The sequence below is a fragment of the Octopus sinensis genome, linkage group LG18, assembly GCF_006345805.1.
Source record: "Octopus sinensis linkage group LG18, ASM634580v1, whole genome shotgun sequence".
In the NCBI taxonomy this organism is placed as follows: domain Eukaryota; kingdom Metazoa; phylum Mollusca; class Cephalopoda; order Octopoda; family Octopodidae; genus Octopus; species Octopus sinensis.
In genome coordinates, this window is record NC_043014.1 from 8,510,760 (window position 1) to 8,526,847 (window position 16,088).

Below are 16,088 nucleotides of genomic sequence, written 5' to 3' on the forward strand. Positions count from 1 at the left end.
TTTGGTATTGTTTATAATGGTAGGTAAACTGAGTATCACTGGGAAAGTATGTTTGTAAATCTTCATAGGCGTACATGGTATTATTTTCTCACTCCCATCTAAGAATTGTTGTTTAGGCTGAGATGTTTGGTGAGTTGTTCATAGGTCCATATTTGTTTGGCATTAATATAACAGACATAACTTACATCCATGTTACATTTCTAAATTAGATGTCATTCTTTTGTTAGAATAACATAAAATATTGTTCTAATGAGATAGGCCTCCACTACATTTTAATATAAGTGCTAGAAGTTATATTGATGACACCACCCCAGGTAGGTGAAATAGAGGAAGAGTCCAATTGAATAACCACTAGATCTCTAGGACTAACAACTCTTAATTTTTTTTATCTCTTGTGTGCGATCATTGAAGTTGGTTGTCTTCATGATTTGATCCAGAATTATTGATACACTGAAGGAGATAATCAAATCTACCAGGGACAGCAAATACCTTAAAATGGGTTCAAAGTTCATGCACTCAATAGAGTCAAAAATGCTGAAGGTTATCAGTTTTAGCACACATTTTGTAATTTATGATTTTTAAAGTACTTAGGTTCCCTTTTTATGGATGTAGATTTTTAGACCAACCTCTATGTGTTTTGTGTATGTATGTGTGTATCTATGTGTGTGTGTGTGTGTGTGTGTGCACTCATTTATTTGCAGCTAAGCTTTTACACTATTGCTACTTTAAATTTCTTATTTCCTTTCTTCGGTGTCTGGAAATAGAGTGAAATCTCAGCTTCAAATAATTGAATAAATCCTACCTCTTCTATGCATATTTATACACATACAAACTTGCATTATATGTGTGTTTGTGTTAGTGTGTGTGTGCATGTATTTATGAATATACATACCTACATTTCATATATATATATATACATTTCATATATATATGCCCTTACCTTCGAAACACGCATTGAGTCGAACCAGGGGCAGCTGATGAAGGGGAATTTTTCTTGTATTGTTTGCCCTGTACTCTGTTTTTTCGTTGTTTTAAAAAAAGTCCGTTTCCTTGTTTGATTTTATGTTTTCATCTCTCGTTGTGTTCTACGTTTATTTGTGGTGTCCTGTACTCATATATATGTATATGTATATGCATGTATATATACATGTAGATGTAAGTATGTACATATATGTATATATGCATATATTTTATTTATTTATTATATATATATATATATATATATATACTTTGATCTCTATTAAGGTTTACCTGATGAGAAAGGCAGAGTGGACATTTTGAAAATCCACACTAAGTCAATGAGAGAAAGTAAACTGCTTCATGACGAAGTTAACCTCAAAGAAATTGCAAGTAAAACAAAGAACTTTAGTGGAGCTGAACTCGAAGGTCTTGTACGCTGTGCAGTTTCCACTGCTATGAACAGTTTAATAAAGGTAATTCAGAAGATGTTTCATGTTCTAAATTTACATTATTTTACAATATTGGGTCAGATTTCTCACTATTTAGGCAGAAGATTAACAATGTTGAGGGGAAGGATTTAGTTGATTAAATCAATCCCGTACTTGACTTAGAGAAGTAACACAAGCAGGCCAATGGCATAAATTTAAATAAATAGGTTAATGGTTGATGTACTGAATGGCACGCAAAAGATTCTCAATTAAAATATTCGTCCTGAAGAATTGATTACAACTCTCAAAAGAGTGGGAGATAATTTCATAATTGCATGCAGGCTCGTGTGAATAAGTCTTACTTATGAGGTTCAGTAAGAATTATCTCCCCTCTTCAATGAAGACTATAGATCATCACTAGTGTTTTATTTTATTTTTTTCCCTTCTTCAATTAAAAGAGAAACTCATTGAGAATTCTGTTGCATCCTTCTGTACATCTCCCCTTATTTTATCTATATAACATAAGTAATTTCCCTTCGCTGTTTTATTTTATTTTTTTTAATAGAATTCAATTGCAGCGTGGAAGGTGTTTGTAAGCCATTTAAGAAACACACAAAAGCCGTTCGATTCACTTCAACATTTAAGTTTAATTTGTCAAAATATTTTCGTCGCTTTAAGACCGCGATCTGTTCACTGACAAAAATCCGTGCTGCATGGATTTTTGTCAGTGAACAGGTCACGGTCTTATAAAGACGAAAATATTTTGACAGATTAAACTCAAATGTTGAAGTGAATCGAACGGTTTTTGTGTGTTTCTTAAATGGCTTACAAACACCTTCCACACTGCAATTGTTTTCGTTTCAGCACACGATCTCAGATCAAGTCACTTGCTATGCGAGTACATTTCTTAATAGAATTATTATTAAGGAAGACTGAATGGAAATGGAATTTTATCAAGAATTACAAGAGGCTGGAAAACTTATAAGAGGCTGGAATGTTTCTCCTTTTCTAGCTTTTATCAGCAACTAGCTAAATAGACATTTTGTTTGAATATCAAATATTATTTCCTACCAAATTTTAGTTTTTAATAATGAATTTTAAACTTGAAAGCTATATATGTAACTTCCATATTCATTAAGAAAACAAAATCTTAAAAGGAAAAGGCTTACCTTCATGTGAAAAACATTGAGGTGTTGAATTAACTATTGATGGATAACTACAAAAAAATAAAAAAGATGGAAATGATTTTAACCCTATCTGTCTTATAAAATTCAAGACCCCCTTCGGTCATGAATGACCATGGGATTGCACCTAGAAAGTTACCCTCCTAGACACAAGTCCGGGCAAGGTTGTTTATGGAAGACCAGCAGTCGCCCATGCATACCAGCCTCCCCTCTCCACGCCACCAGTGTTATCCAAAGGAAAGACAAAGGTCGATACAGCTTGGCACCAGTGACGTCGCAACTCATTTCTACAGCTGAGTGAACTGGAGCAATGTGAAATAAAGTGCCTTGCTCAAGGACACAACATGCAGCCCGGTCCGGGATTCGAGCTCACAACCTCACGATCGTAAGCTCAACGCTCTAACCACTGAGCCATGCGCCTATAAAATATACCTGTTGTAAAAGAAGGTATAGAAGAGCGGGTGAGGAAGTTTCCTAAACTTTAGTGTAGATTTTCTGGTACATATTTTGTCAATATTCAAAGAATTAATGGCACCTTTGAGCTTAGGAGTAGACAAATTTACAATAGATTGTAAATAGATTGTTAATGTATTCATTTCAATGTTCTTATTTGTGTATTTCATTGTCACTTTGACTGGACATGGTATTTATTTTTTTTTTTTCTACTGTTTTCACATTGCTCCTTCGTGCATGTTTTTGCAATGGTTTCTAAAGTTTTTTCATGTAAACTTGTCAGATCAATCAGTGGCAGGAAATAATTACAAAAATCTTTGATTGTCCAACCCATGCTAGCATGGAAAATGGACGCTAAATGATGATGATGATGATGATGAATTATTAAGATAACAAAGAACATTTACTACATTTTGTATTGTTTCTCTGTGCTCATATAGGGCTCCAATAAAGCAGAAATTGATCCTACAGAGGCAGAAAATGTCAGAATCACCCATGATGATTTCCTAAGCTCATTGGATGATATCAAACCAGTAAGTATCAAGTATTACCTAATTATGAGAAAATATCTAGAAACATACATTTCTTTGTTTCGCATTTTGTGTATGATTTTGCTTTGTTTTCATTTAGTGTATTTAAATATATAAAATAGGAGCACTCCGTCGGTTACAACGATGAGGGTCCCAGCTGATACGATCAACGGAACAGCTTGCTCGTGGAATTAACGTGCAAGTGGCTGAGCATTCCACAGACACGTGTACCCTTAACGTAGTTCTTGAGGAGATTCAGCGTGACAAGAGTGTGACAAGGCTGGCCCTTTGAAATACAGGTACAACAGAATAGGAAGAAAGTTGTGGTGAAAGAGTACAGCAGGGTTCACCACCACCCCCTGCAGGAGCCTTGTGAAGCTTTAGGTGTTTTCGCTCAATAAACACTCACAATGCCCGGTCTGGGAATCGAAACCGCGATCCTACGACCGTGAGTCCGCTGCCCTAACCACTGGGCATTTAGTGTATTTAGAAACAGTTTGACAGAACTCATTTCTCTTCAAGCCATATTCATGTTAGACTTTGAACTCTGTACTACAAGCTAATTAAACAATTGTCAATTATAAAGTTTTTCTTCTGATTGCTGTGGTGAGCATGATCTACTCATGGTACTTATTTAGAAGTACCTTATTTAAGTACTTATTTAAGGCAGCGAGCTGGCAGAAACGTTAGCACGCCGGGCAAAATGCGTAGCCGTATTTCGTCTGCCGTTACATTCTGAGTTCAAATTCCGCTGAGGTCGACTTTGCCTTTCATCCTTTCGGGGTCGATAAATTAAGTACCAGTTACGCACTGGGGTCGATTTTGGTTAAATTTATAAATAATTTACAAAATAAGGGCAAAAGAAAAATTCTAATGCCAAATATGCCAAAAAAAAGACAAAAATTGTCAATAACCATTGTAATTTATGCGTCTCGAAACAAACCGATAGAAATTTCCGTTATTGCTGTATTGGTCCCAATTTTGGGGTTAATTCATAAGAATTTTCCCCTCTTCAGCGATAAATACGTGAGATATAAGTGAAATACTTACTCATACCTATGGAAAAAGCAAGTACTAAGTCCTGAGCAGACCAGCTTGTCATATCTCACGTATTTATCGCTGAAGAGGGGAAAATTCTTATGAATTAACCCCGAAATTATGACCAATACGGTAATTTTATAAATTACAATGGTTATTGACAATTTTTGTCTTTTTTTCGGCATATTTGGCATTAGAATTTTTCTTTTGCCCTTATTTTGTAAATTATATATATATATATATATATATAATATATATATATATATATACATATATATATATATATATATATATATATATATATATATATATATATATAACAATATATATATATATATATATATATATATATATATATATATATATAGAGAGAGAGAGAGGAGAGAGAGAGAGAGATAAAAGTAATTACAATCCAAATGACTTAAGATGTTCCTGAACCATAACACTTGAATGAACTGAACATACATGTACTGTTTAACATATTTTCACTCGTCATGAAGTTTTGAGGCCCAACTCTCACTTTATAATTGGTAAATAATTATAAAATTTGAATGTTCTCATTTTTATCCCTGCTTTTTTGTGGTGGCATGGATTGAACAGGACTTTTTGAAGCAATATTTTATGGCCAACCCTTTTAGTTGTCTCTCACTAAGTGGTGTACTTATTCTAAAACTGACACACACTGTGTTGTAAAAAGGCAACATTCAACTCATTGAAGTCTTAAATTGAATTAACAAGTATTAATCATTCAATGCTGAAGGGTAATCAACCCATAATTTTAATCAGAATTTTACAATGTCAAAACCAAAACTTTGTGTACTGTGGAAACCCTTCTCTGTCAATTCACTCAAATTCCTCTCACTGTTCTCCTTTCTTCCATCACAGGCATTTGGTCGCAGCGATTTCAACTTCAGCTCCTTCTTTCCAAATGGTATCATTGAATGGGGTGATTCCGTTCGTGAGGTTCTCCAATATGGTAACCTACTAATTTCTCAGATCAAAAACAGCACAAAGACACCTCTTCTGACCATGTTGCTACATGGTAAGTACAAAATTGTTGCTTGACATAAATTTCTGATGTCACCATAACCAGAAGAATGGATGAAATAGAAAATAACAAAAAAAAACTACACTTAACATTTCTCCTTTTCTTAAATATCCGAGGAATCCTACTTGTATGAAAACAAAATTTATTGCAGCTGGTGTTGTTATTCTTTTACTGGTTTCATTCATTCAAGTACTGTCATGCTGGGAGGGGGGGGGGTGCAGTTACCAATTTCAAGGTTTAATTGATCTTATCAACTCAACAATTTTCTCAGCTTGTTATTATTTTATTGATCTCTATCTGTCAAACCATTAAGTCAGATAACATACTTGAATAAAGCATAAACAGCGAAACAGGATATTAGACCAAATGCATATCATCACCATCATCATCATCATCGTTTAACGTCTGCTTTCCATGCTAGCATGGGTTGGACGATTTGACTGAGGTCTGGCGAACCAGATGGCTGCACCAGACTCCAATCTGATCTGGCAGAGTTTCTGCAGCTGGATGCCCTTCCTAACGCCAACCATTTCGAGAGTATAGTCGGTGCTTTTACGTGCCACCGGCATGAAGGCCAGTTAGGTGGTACTGGTAATGGCCAGGCTCAAATGGTGCTTTTTATGTGCCACCTGCACAGGAGCCAGTCCAGCAGCACTGGCAACGACCTCGCTTGAGAGTTTTTTCACGTGCCACCAGCACAGGTGCTAGTAAGGTGACGCGGGTAACAATCACGCTCGAATGGTGTTTTTAATGTGCCATTGGCATGGAGGCCAGCTTGTTGCTCTGGCAACGATCTCACTCGTATGGTACTCTTGGCGCTCCAATAGCAACGGATGCCAGTCACCAAGTTTGGTTTTGATTTCGATTTCAATTTCACTTGCCTCAACAGGTCTTCACAATATATAAAACAGGTTTGTGCACAGTACCCGCAAAATTCTACTCACAAAGCTCTGGTCGACCTGAGGCTGTTGTAGAAGGGACTTGCCCAAATGCATGCATTGAGGTCAACCCAAAAGCCTATTGATGCAGAAGTTAATTCAGTCAGTTGTACCTCTCTTTACAAATCTGTGGCTTTAGATCATGTTTAGAAATCAGTATTGAGTTGGTGAAAGACACGTGAAGGGTAGCATTAGTTCAAAACTGCATGTTACACTATTTTGTTCATGCTGTTATGAAATGACTTCAAATCCTGCTAGAATCAACTTAAATATTAATCTGATGAAGTTGATAAAATAAGTATGTCACACACTAGGGTTATTTCCATCACTTGGCCTAGGCCTAGACTGGCTTCCGTGCCGGTGGCACGTAAAAAGCATCATCCGAATCGCGGCCGATGCCAGCGCTGCCTTGACTGGCTTCCGTGCCCTGGCACGTAAAATGCACCAATCCGATCATGGCCTTGCCTGGCACCTGTGCAGGTGGCACATAAAAAGCACCCGCTACACTCACGGAGTGGTTGGCGTTAGGAAGGGCATCCAGCTGTAGAAACACTGCCAGATCAGACTGGAGCCTGGTGCAGCCTTCTGGCTTCCCAGATCCCCAGTCGAACCGTCCAATCCATGCTAGCATGGAGAACGGATGTTAAACAATAATGATACCCCTGTTTCCCTATATCAGTGTAAATAATTAATACCTTTTGTCTCTGTTTCCAAGGTGCCCCTGGTGCTGGAAAGTCAGCATTTGCAGCCTATCTGATGGCCAACTCAGATCTGCCTTTCGTCAAGATCTGTTCCCCTGAGCAAATGATTGGATACAGTGAAATGGCCAAAGTTCAGTACATTCGAAAGGTGAGCACTCTGTTGTATTGTTTCTTTCTGTCTTGATCTCTCCCTCCCCATAACTCTCTATGATTGTTTCTTTGCAGAAATTGGTTTATCTTTTTTGTATGCACCGACATGTTATAGATCAGTGGTTTTCAACCAGGGTCCCACAGAACCTTAGGGTTCCGCCAGTGCAGTCCAGGGGTTCCACAAGAAGTTACAAAACGGCAAAAATCGGCAGTAATTTTTAATTCTCCTGTGCAGCTATGTGTGCATAAGACTATTAAATTATTGCACAGGGGTTCCCCGAGCCAGTGGAATGTTTCCTTGGGGTTCCGCTCCAGCAAAAAGTTTGAAAAGCACTGCTATAGATAATAGCACTCTCTCTCTCCCTCCCTTCTCCCTCTCTCTCTGTATACATACACATATATATGTTTATTGCTATTTAGCAGAAGCAACAGAGACTCAAGGGTCGAGAGTTTTGTGTATTATTAAAGGTGGTGAGCTGACAGGATCCTTAATGTATCAGACAAAATACTTAGCAGCATTTCACTTGGTACTTTATTTTCTGAGTTCAAATGCTACCGAGGTCAACTTTACCTTTTGTCCTTTCAGAATTGATAAAATAAGTACCAGTTGAGCACTGGGGTTGATGTAACCTATTTCTTTATTACCCACAAGGGGCTAAACATAGAGGGGACAAACAAGGACAGACATAGGTATTAAGTCGATTACATCGACCCCAGTGCGTAACTGGTGCTTAATTTATCGACCCCGAAAGGATGAAAGGCAAAGTCGACCTTGGCGGAATTTGAACTCAGAACATAACGACAGACGAAATACGGCTATGCATTTTGCCCGGCATGCTAACGTTTCTGCCACTTCACCACCTTCATTGGGGTTGATGTAACCTGGGGTTGATGTAACCAACTAACTCCCCAAGATATAACATTATTACTATTACCCCCCCCCCCACACACACACACTCACAAATTGTCAATCTGAAAAAGAAGTACACTCTAAAGTATAAAGCAGTAAAATATTTATAAGTACTCAAGTCTATGTCCGGTCATAGAATGACCAATGGTTTTGCATCCACAAAGGGCTTAGCTTCATGGGCACCTTTTCAGCCAAAGACAAATGTGACTCTTCATCCCTGGGAAGTGTCTGACGAGACGTCCACAGGGCTGACCCATTTGTGGATGCAAAACCATTGGTCATTCTATGACTGGACATAGACTTAACTACCTATAAAAATATATATATATATATATTAAGAACCAATTTACTTAGAAATGGATGCGTGCGTTCCGTCATAATAAATTAATAAATAAAACATATGCATATATACATCTGTACTCTATTTTTTCGTTGTTTAAGAAAAATGTCCATTTCCTTGGTTTTGTGTTTATGTTTTTCGTTTCTCATTGTGTTCGACGTTTTTTTGGTGTCTTGTACCCATATATGCATGTATATATACATGTAGATGTAGGTACGTACATATATGTATCTATATATGCATATGTTTTATTTATTAATTTGTTATATATATATATATATATATATATAAAATTAACAGAATGAGATAAAAATCCAAGGGTGTCAAAGATTTCAAAACATTTATAAAGAGAAAGTCTTACGGCTGTTTCTGGGATATTTTATGCATCCTGGAAACATCTGTAAGATCTTCTCTTTATAAATGTTTTGAAATCTTTGACAGCCTTGGATTTTTATCTCATTCTGTTAATTTTTTATATATACACATGCTGATATATGACCTGCGTTGGACTCCTCATTTGCGTAATCACCGAACCTGGAGCTTAACTATAGTCTATCCATAGCACTTACTCAGCATTACCTGACACCTTTGGGTCTTCTTGACACCATTACATCTCATAACCTATATATATATATATATATATATATTTAAAAAAGGAGATGTGGAACACGAGTTGTGATATATAAAAAAAGGAAATGAAGAAAATGCTTTTTCTTCATTTTCTTCATTTCCTTTTTATATATATATTATAATAAGAGATATATATTTATTTTATAGAAGGAGCTTCTACAGGACTAGAACTGTTTCATTCAAATGAAATCATCAGGAAGCTTTCATTTGAATGAAACAGTTCTAGTCCTGTAGAAGCTCCTTCTATAAAATAAATTAATTTACTCTGCTATGTATTGAGTACCTTATTTACTGTGGTTAACCCCGACTCAACCCGGGACCTACATATATATATATATATATATATATATATATATATATATATATATATATATATTTATATATGGAACATGTATATGTCTGTGAGCAAGCATGTGGTTTTAAACAATTATTTTGTATATCTAATTAAATTAATTTCTCTGTATTAACAACAACGACTTTAGACTAATCCCATTAGTATGTATATGTGTATTTGTCTGCAGGTTTACTTTGATTACCTCTATATCCAACATGTTATATGCTTAATTCACAGTAGTTGAGACCCTACACTAAATATGTATATACACATTTATAAATATACATATATATCCTTGAACTTAAAATTAGTGGAACAATGGGGAAGAGTAGAGATGAAATAACTACTGAGATTCCATTTTCTTGCTCCTTCTCTCCTAAAATTTCTGTTGTTGCACCTATTTTAGAAATGATTTTTTTCTTGTGACATTCTATTTGTAGATGTTTGAAGATGCTTACAAGTCTCCTCTCAGCTGCATTCTTCTTGATGACATTGAACGGATTATTGGTAAGTATTTCCATTTTCTTCTTTCTCTTTGTCAGTAGGAACACTTCACGGTCCATTGAGGACAGTAACTGTTTTTTTTATATTTTGGAAATTTCTTATTGTAAACACTGTTGTTAGGGAAAAAGATTGGAAGTTTATAAACTTAAAGTTATCTTTACTTCTGACTGATTATGCCTGTTGTTAACACCTCTGTGGTATCTAATACACCACCCCTTTTACCTGCCTGAGTTACTTATCGGCCTTATTTTACCCTCAAGTCACTGTTTTATTAACATCTGTGTCTCTCTTACCTTTTTGAACATCTATCACTTGTATTCTCTGGCTTTAAGAGCCATGAAAGGCCTGGCTTTGAGTGTTGTGAAAAGTCTTATGTTCCTTTCTGTTGAGGAGTGTTGGCTCGAAACATAAAAAACGTTCTCATTTTCACGAGCGTCAAACTAATACACCTGCTTGTTGTTTATAGACCTGTCTTTGTCTTTTGTTTTTCTGTAAATTTCAGCTATATATATATATATATATATACACACACACACACACATATATATATACTCATGAAGTCTCTCTTTATTTTCCTTCTATAAAGACTATGTGGCTATTGGTCCAAGATTCTCCAACAATGTACTACAATGTCTCCTAGTCTTGCTCAAAAGATGTCCTCCAATGGTTAGTAAGCTTTTCTATTCTTGTGTATATTTTTTATTTTTCGTTTTTGTCTTCCATTACCTTCATTCCCACCATTTATTTAACCATGAGATATGATATGCTAGTGTCATTATCATGTTTAATTGCTTGATTGATATTGCCTAAGAATTACATCAAGAGTACATGTGTCTTAGCAATATTCAGCCACTTACATATTTCTTCAATGAGCAAGTCATTCAATTGATCAAACAACTGAACCCTCGTTACCAAATGCTGGCAAACCATCTGTCTGTGGCGACCAAGGAAAATTTTTTTAAAATGGACAGATTAAAACTTGTTTTTTTATTCTTTATTTTTGAATGGTTTGTTTTTTAATAAGTTGTCTGGATATTAGAAATACAACCCAACTCTATACATTACATTAAATGTTGGTCAAAGTAGATGCTATATGAAATTTAAAAAAAAAATCAAACAAGTAAAATAAAATACGATAAAATGTAATTAGTTTACAAAACATGGATTTATAGTTTCCTTTAGATCTTGGTAACTATAAATAGCTACAAGTTCAGAATATGTTAAAGCATTGACTACATATGTAGGAGAAAACATGCCTTGAAAACTAAAGTAAGTTCTGGTATATTGTGATACATCATCATCATCATCATCGTTTAGCATCTGCTTTCCATGCACCAGGCTCCAGTCTGATCTGGCAATGTTTCTACAGCTGGATGCCCTTCCTAACGCCAACCACTCCGTGAGTGTAGTGGGTGCTTTTTACGTGCCACCAGCACAGGTGCCAGATGAGGCTGGCAAAGGGCCACGATTGGATGGTGCTTTTTACATGCCATCAGCACGAGGCCAGTCGGGGCAGCGCTGGCAACGGCCACGTTCCGCTGGCAGCGGCCATGTTGTGATACCTTCTAAATATATATATGGTGATCTGTCTTTTGAAACCAGCCCAACTTAGACTAACTCTGATTCTATGATACAAACTTCCTGATAAAGTGATCTAAATTAAAACCTTTCAAAATTTTGTGCTCATTACATCCAAAGACAAAATGATTTTACAAAATTTTTCATTATTTTCAAAACCAATTGGATGAAGAACAGTGTATGTCTATAGAAATCTTAACGAGAGTTGTGCAAGATATTAACCCTTTAGTGTTCAGATTACTCCATCAAACGGTAGAGGAGTAGGGGCCGAAACCAGACGTGGTTCCTCCTGATGATGTCTTGAGTTAACTGGATCCTATAAAGGAGCTGTTGTGATAGTAGACCACGAAACACGGTTGTAATTCCACTCTCTTGCAAGCATTTGAACCAGGATTTTACTCTGTGTTTAACTTCCTCTCTTCCCATATTAGTCTTGGAGGTCCTGAAAAAGAGCATGGTTGTTGCTCTTACTTACATGGTTGTTGCCTATTGATTCCCATTGATTTGAATTAATCATGCATTATCTCATATCTTCAAGATCTTGATGGTGTAATTACTTGATGTAGAATAACATTGTAGGGTAGGTGTGAGAGCCTGGATCTGGTCAGTTTGAACATAAAACAGATTAACTATTTTGGCCGGATATGGCCGGTTTAAATACTAAAGGGTTAAGGTGTAGTAAATAGTATTCTGGTGGTAAATAAAGAGAAAGGAAGTCTTTATTTTTATTGTTCTTGTGGGATTTTGCTCAGCTCTAACCTATTGTAGAGAAGAACTAATCAAGCATGTGAAAACAACTCATGGATCTCAACACAACAAACATGTATATTGATTTAAATTTGCTGTTCTGTTGATGTTTATGCCATGATGATAATGGCCCTAAATCAGACAGGCCTTGAAACAAACGGGTCTCGTTTAAGATACTGAAAATGTTGATTAGTTCACTCCTGCTCCAGAGCGTTGGCTGCAGGGTCACTCCGAAAAGCTCTATCTACGACGATTTCATCTCAATCGAAGGAGAGGGGCTTTCTCCGTCCGGGTTGCAGATCCTTGGAATAAACTGCCGGACAAGATAGTGAAGATGCCGACGACCACTCGGTTCAAAGTCTCCCTTGACCACAAGTGGCCTGAACTCTTTACATGAACACCACCCTGTACATCACTCCATGTCCCCCTACATGGCCTTGCTTTTTGCTTTTTGAGCCAAATAATTAACTAACTAACTAACTACTATAAAAAAAGTTGAGCAATTGGACAGTAGAAATTCCTATAACTCTCATCTTCTTTCATTTACAGGGTCGACGTCTTCTCATATTTGGAACAACTGGCCTGAAAGATGTTCTTACTGAGATGGGAATGTTAAATGCTTTCATGGCAAACCAACATGTATCAGTTTTAACAAAACCAGATCATGTTATGGTGGCTTTACAAGAGTTGGAAATATTCAACTCAAATGACTTGGAAAAGATCAGAGACAGGATCGGCGACAGAAGGTTTGTCTGTTATTTTGTTTTTCATCTTTTAGTTATGTAATGTTTATACTTCACAGCTGCTGCCAGTATCAAAATTTTTGCCAGTCTGAAAAAAGTTTTGTGATTGTAAATAAAAGCTGTATATGGTTTTAGCAGAGGATAAAAAACATCACTGATGACCTTTCATGAGATGTCTGAAATATGTGGAGGCAGCAGAGGAAGAAACATCAGTTGCCAAAGTAGGAATCAGCACATCAAGATAACCAATTATCCTTAGAATTGGGCAAAAGCTTGCAATAGTTTAGCTCTGCTAAGGCACCTGTTTCGGGACTTGGTGTTAACAAAATACAGCTGTCATTTAGTCCTGAACCTCAAAATCACAATTCAACCAGGATTATTGTTTGGGATCAAAAACAAGATCTAAGCATTCTTCTATTTATACATTTTACTGTTTGAATATATACATAGGTGCAGGAGTGGCTGTGTGGTAAGTAGCTTGCTTACCAACCACATGGTCCCGGGTTCAGTCCCACTGCGTGGCACCTTGGGCAAGTGTCTTCTACTATAGCCTCGGGCCGACCAATGCCTTGTGAGTGGATTTGGTAGATGGAAACTGAAAGAAGCCTGTCGTATATATGTATATATATATGTGCGTGCGTGTATGTTTGTGTGTCTGTGTCTGTCCCCCTAGCATTGCTTGACAACCGATGCTGGTGTGTTTATGTCCCCGTTACTTAGCGGTTCGGCAAAAGAGACCGATAGAATAAGTACTGGGCTTACAAAAGAATAAGTCCCGGGGTCGAGTTGCTCGATTAAAGGCGGTGCTCCAGCATGACTGCAGTCAAATAACTGAAACAAGTACTTATTCTATCGGTCTCTTTTGCCGAACCGCTAAGTAACGGGGACATAAACACACCAGCATCGGTTGTCAAGCAATGCTAGGGGGACAGACACAGACACACAAACATACACGCACATATATATATATATACATATATACGACGGGCTTCTTTCAGTTTCCGTCTACCAAATCCACTCACAAGGCTTTGGTCGGCCCAAGGCTATAATAGAAGACACTTGCCCAAGGTGCCACGCAGTGGGACTGAACCCGGAACCATGTGGTTGGTAAACAAGCTACTTACCACACAGCCACTCCTGCGCCTATTGGTACTCATTTTCAGTCAAGTAGATGGAAATGTGAAATTTCAGAACTCCTTATGTAAGCTACATTGTAGAAATGACTACAGGAAATTGAATCTTACTTCATTTTAACTTAAAATTAAACATATTATTATTATTATTATTATTATTATTATTTATTTATTTATTTATTTTTTTTTTTACCTTTTCAGATTCCATTTACCAATAAAGAAATTGTTAATGATTGCAGAGTTTGCTAGGCAGGTAAGTAAAATGACCACAGTTTGTGACTTTTTAAATTGCTGAGTGTGATTTCATACATGACTCAAGTAATCATCCTTGTCATTGTCATTTGTGCAACTGAGTTAATAGTTTTTTGTATGTATGCATACATACAAGATCGATCTAATAAACTTAAATGCTCCCCCAAAATGCTGATCTTGTACCAAAATTTGAAACTTTCATTTATATATATATATATGTGGAAGCACTCCATCGGTTACGACGACGAGGGTTCTGGTTGATCCGAATCAACGGAACAGCCTGCTCGTGAAATTAACGTGTAAGTGGCTGAGCACTCCACAGACACGTGCACCCTTAACATAGTTCTCGGGGATATTCAGCGTGACACAGAGAGTGACAAGGCCGGCCCTTTGAAATACAGGTACAACAGAAACAGGAAGAAAGAGTGAGAGAAAGTTGTGGTGAAAGAGTACAGCAGGGATCACCACCATCCCCTGCCGGAGCCTCGTGGAGCTTTAGGTGTTTTCGCTCAATAAACACTCACAACGCCCGGTCTGGGAATCGAATCCGCGATCCTATGACCGCGAGTCCGCTGCCCTAACCACTGGGCCATATATATATATATATATATATATATAAATTATAATAAGGGTGTTGAATAATTACAACACGAGTCTGCTAGAAATAGACCTCAAATGGTCTATGAACCACTTAGATTATAGTAATAATCTAAGTGGTCCTTAGACCATTTGAGGTCTATTTCTAGCAGACTGGTGTTGTAATCATTCAATACCCTTATTGTAATTTTAATATAAAATTAACCATTATGGTATTTTTAGTATGCTAGCCACTGATGAATCATTAAATAATGATTTTATCCTAATTATTACACTCACGAAGTGGTTGGCGTTAGGAAAGGCATCCAGCTGTAGAAACACTGCCAGATCAGACTGGTGCCTGGTGCAGCCTCCTGGCTTCCCAGATCCCGGTCGAACCATCCAACCTGTGCTAGCATGGAAAACGGATGTTAAACAATGATGATGATATATATATATATATATATATATATATATATATATATATATATATATATATATATATAGAGAGAGAGAGAGAGAGAGAGAGAGAGAGAGAGAGAAAGTTTGATTAAATTAAATAAAGAATATGGGATAAAAATTCATTACCTGCATGGAACAAGGCAAATAACTATGATGAAGCCCTCTCATCAGCAAAGTCCATTGTCAAATTGACACAAACTCAAAATCTTTGCTGCTGCCGCTCAACCATTAAATTTTTGGCAGGGTTTCACCATATATATATATATATATATACAATATAAGAAAATGGAGAAATACATCTAAATCAAATATCAATTATCAGATAATACTCAATCACATACTTCATTAAACTACCACATAAGAGACTGTAGGGTTAAACATAAAAAAGCAGAACAAATCAGTGTATACAAAGGAATGTACATAAAAAAGTGTACATAAAAGAGTAATGT

At 36.6% G+C, this 16,088-nt stretch overlaps 1 protein-coding gene across 3 annotated transcripts in view; it reads left to right on the plus strand.

Annotated features, from left to right (window-relative positions):
* LOC115221374 (vesicle-fusing ATPase) overlaps positions 1 to 16,088 on the plus strand; it is a 105,776-nt gene that overhangs the window by 70,798 nt on the left and 18,890 nt on the right. For all 3 annotated transcript variants that reach the window (XR_005002765.1, XM_029791549.2, XM_029791548.2), the window contains exons 14-21: positions 1,246 to 1,433; positions 3,466 to 3,558; positions 5,479 to 5,635; positions 7,295 to 7,428; positions 10,085 to 10,151; positions 10,735 to 10,814; positions 13,023 to 13,219; positions 14,551 to 14,602. Coding sequence is in view for 2 of the 3 variants with exons in the window: in XM_029791549.2 (XP_029647409.2) it covers positions 1,246 to 1,433; positions 3,466 to 3,558; positions 5,479 to 5,635; positions 7,295 to 7,428; positions 10,085 to 10,151; positions 10,735 to 10,814; positions 13,023 to 13,219; positions 14,551 to 14,602 (968 nt within the window). In the remaining variant the exon portion in view is untranslated. The remainder of the gene's footprint in view (positions 1 to 1,245; positions 1,434 to 3,465; positions 3,559 to 5,478; positions 5,636 to 7,294; positions 7,429 to 10,084; positions 10,152 to 10,734; positions 10,815 to 13,022; positions 13,220 to 14,550; positions 14,603 to 16,088) is intronic.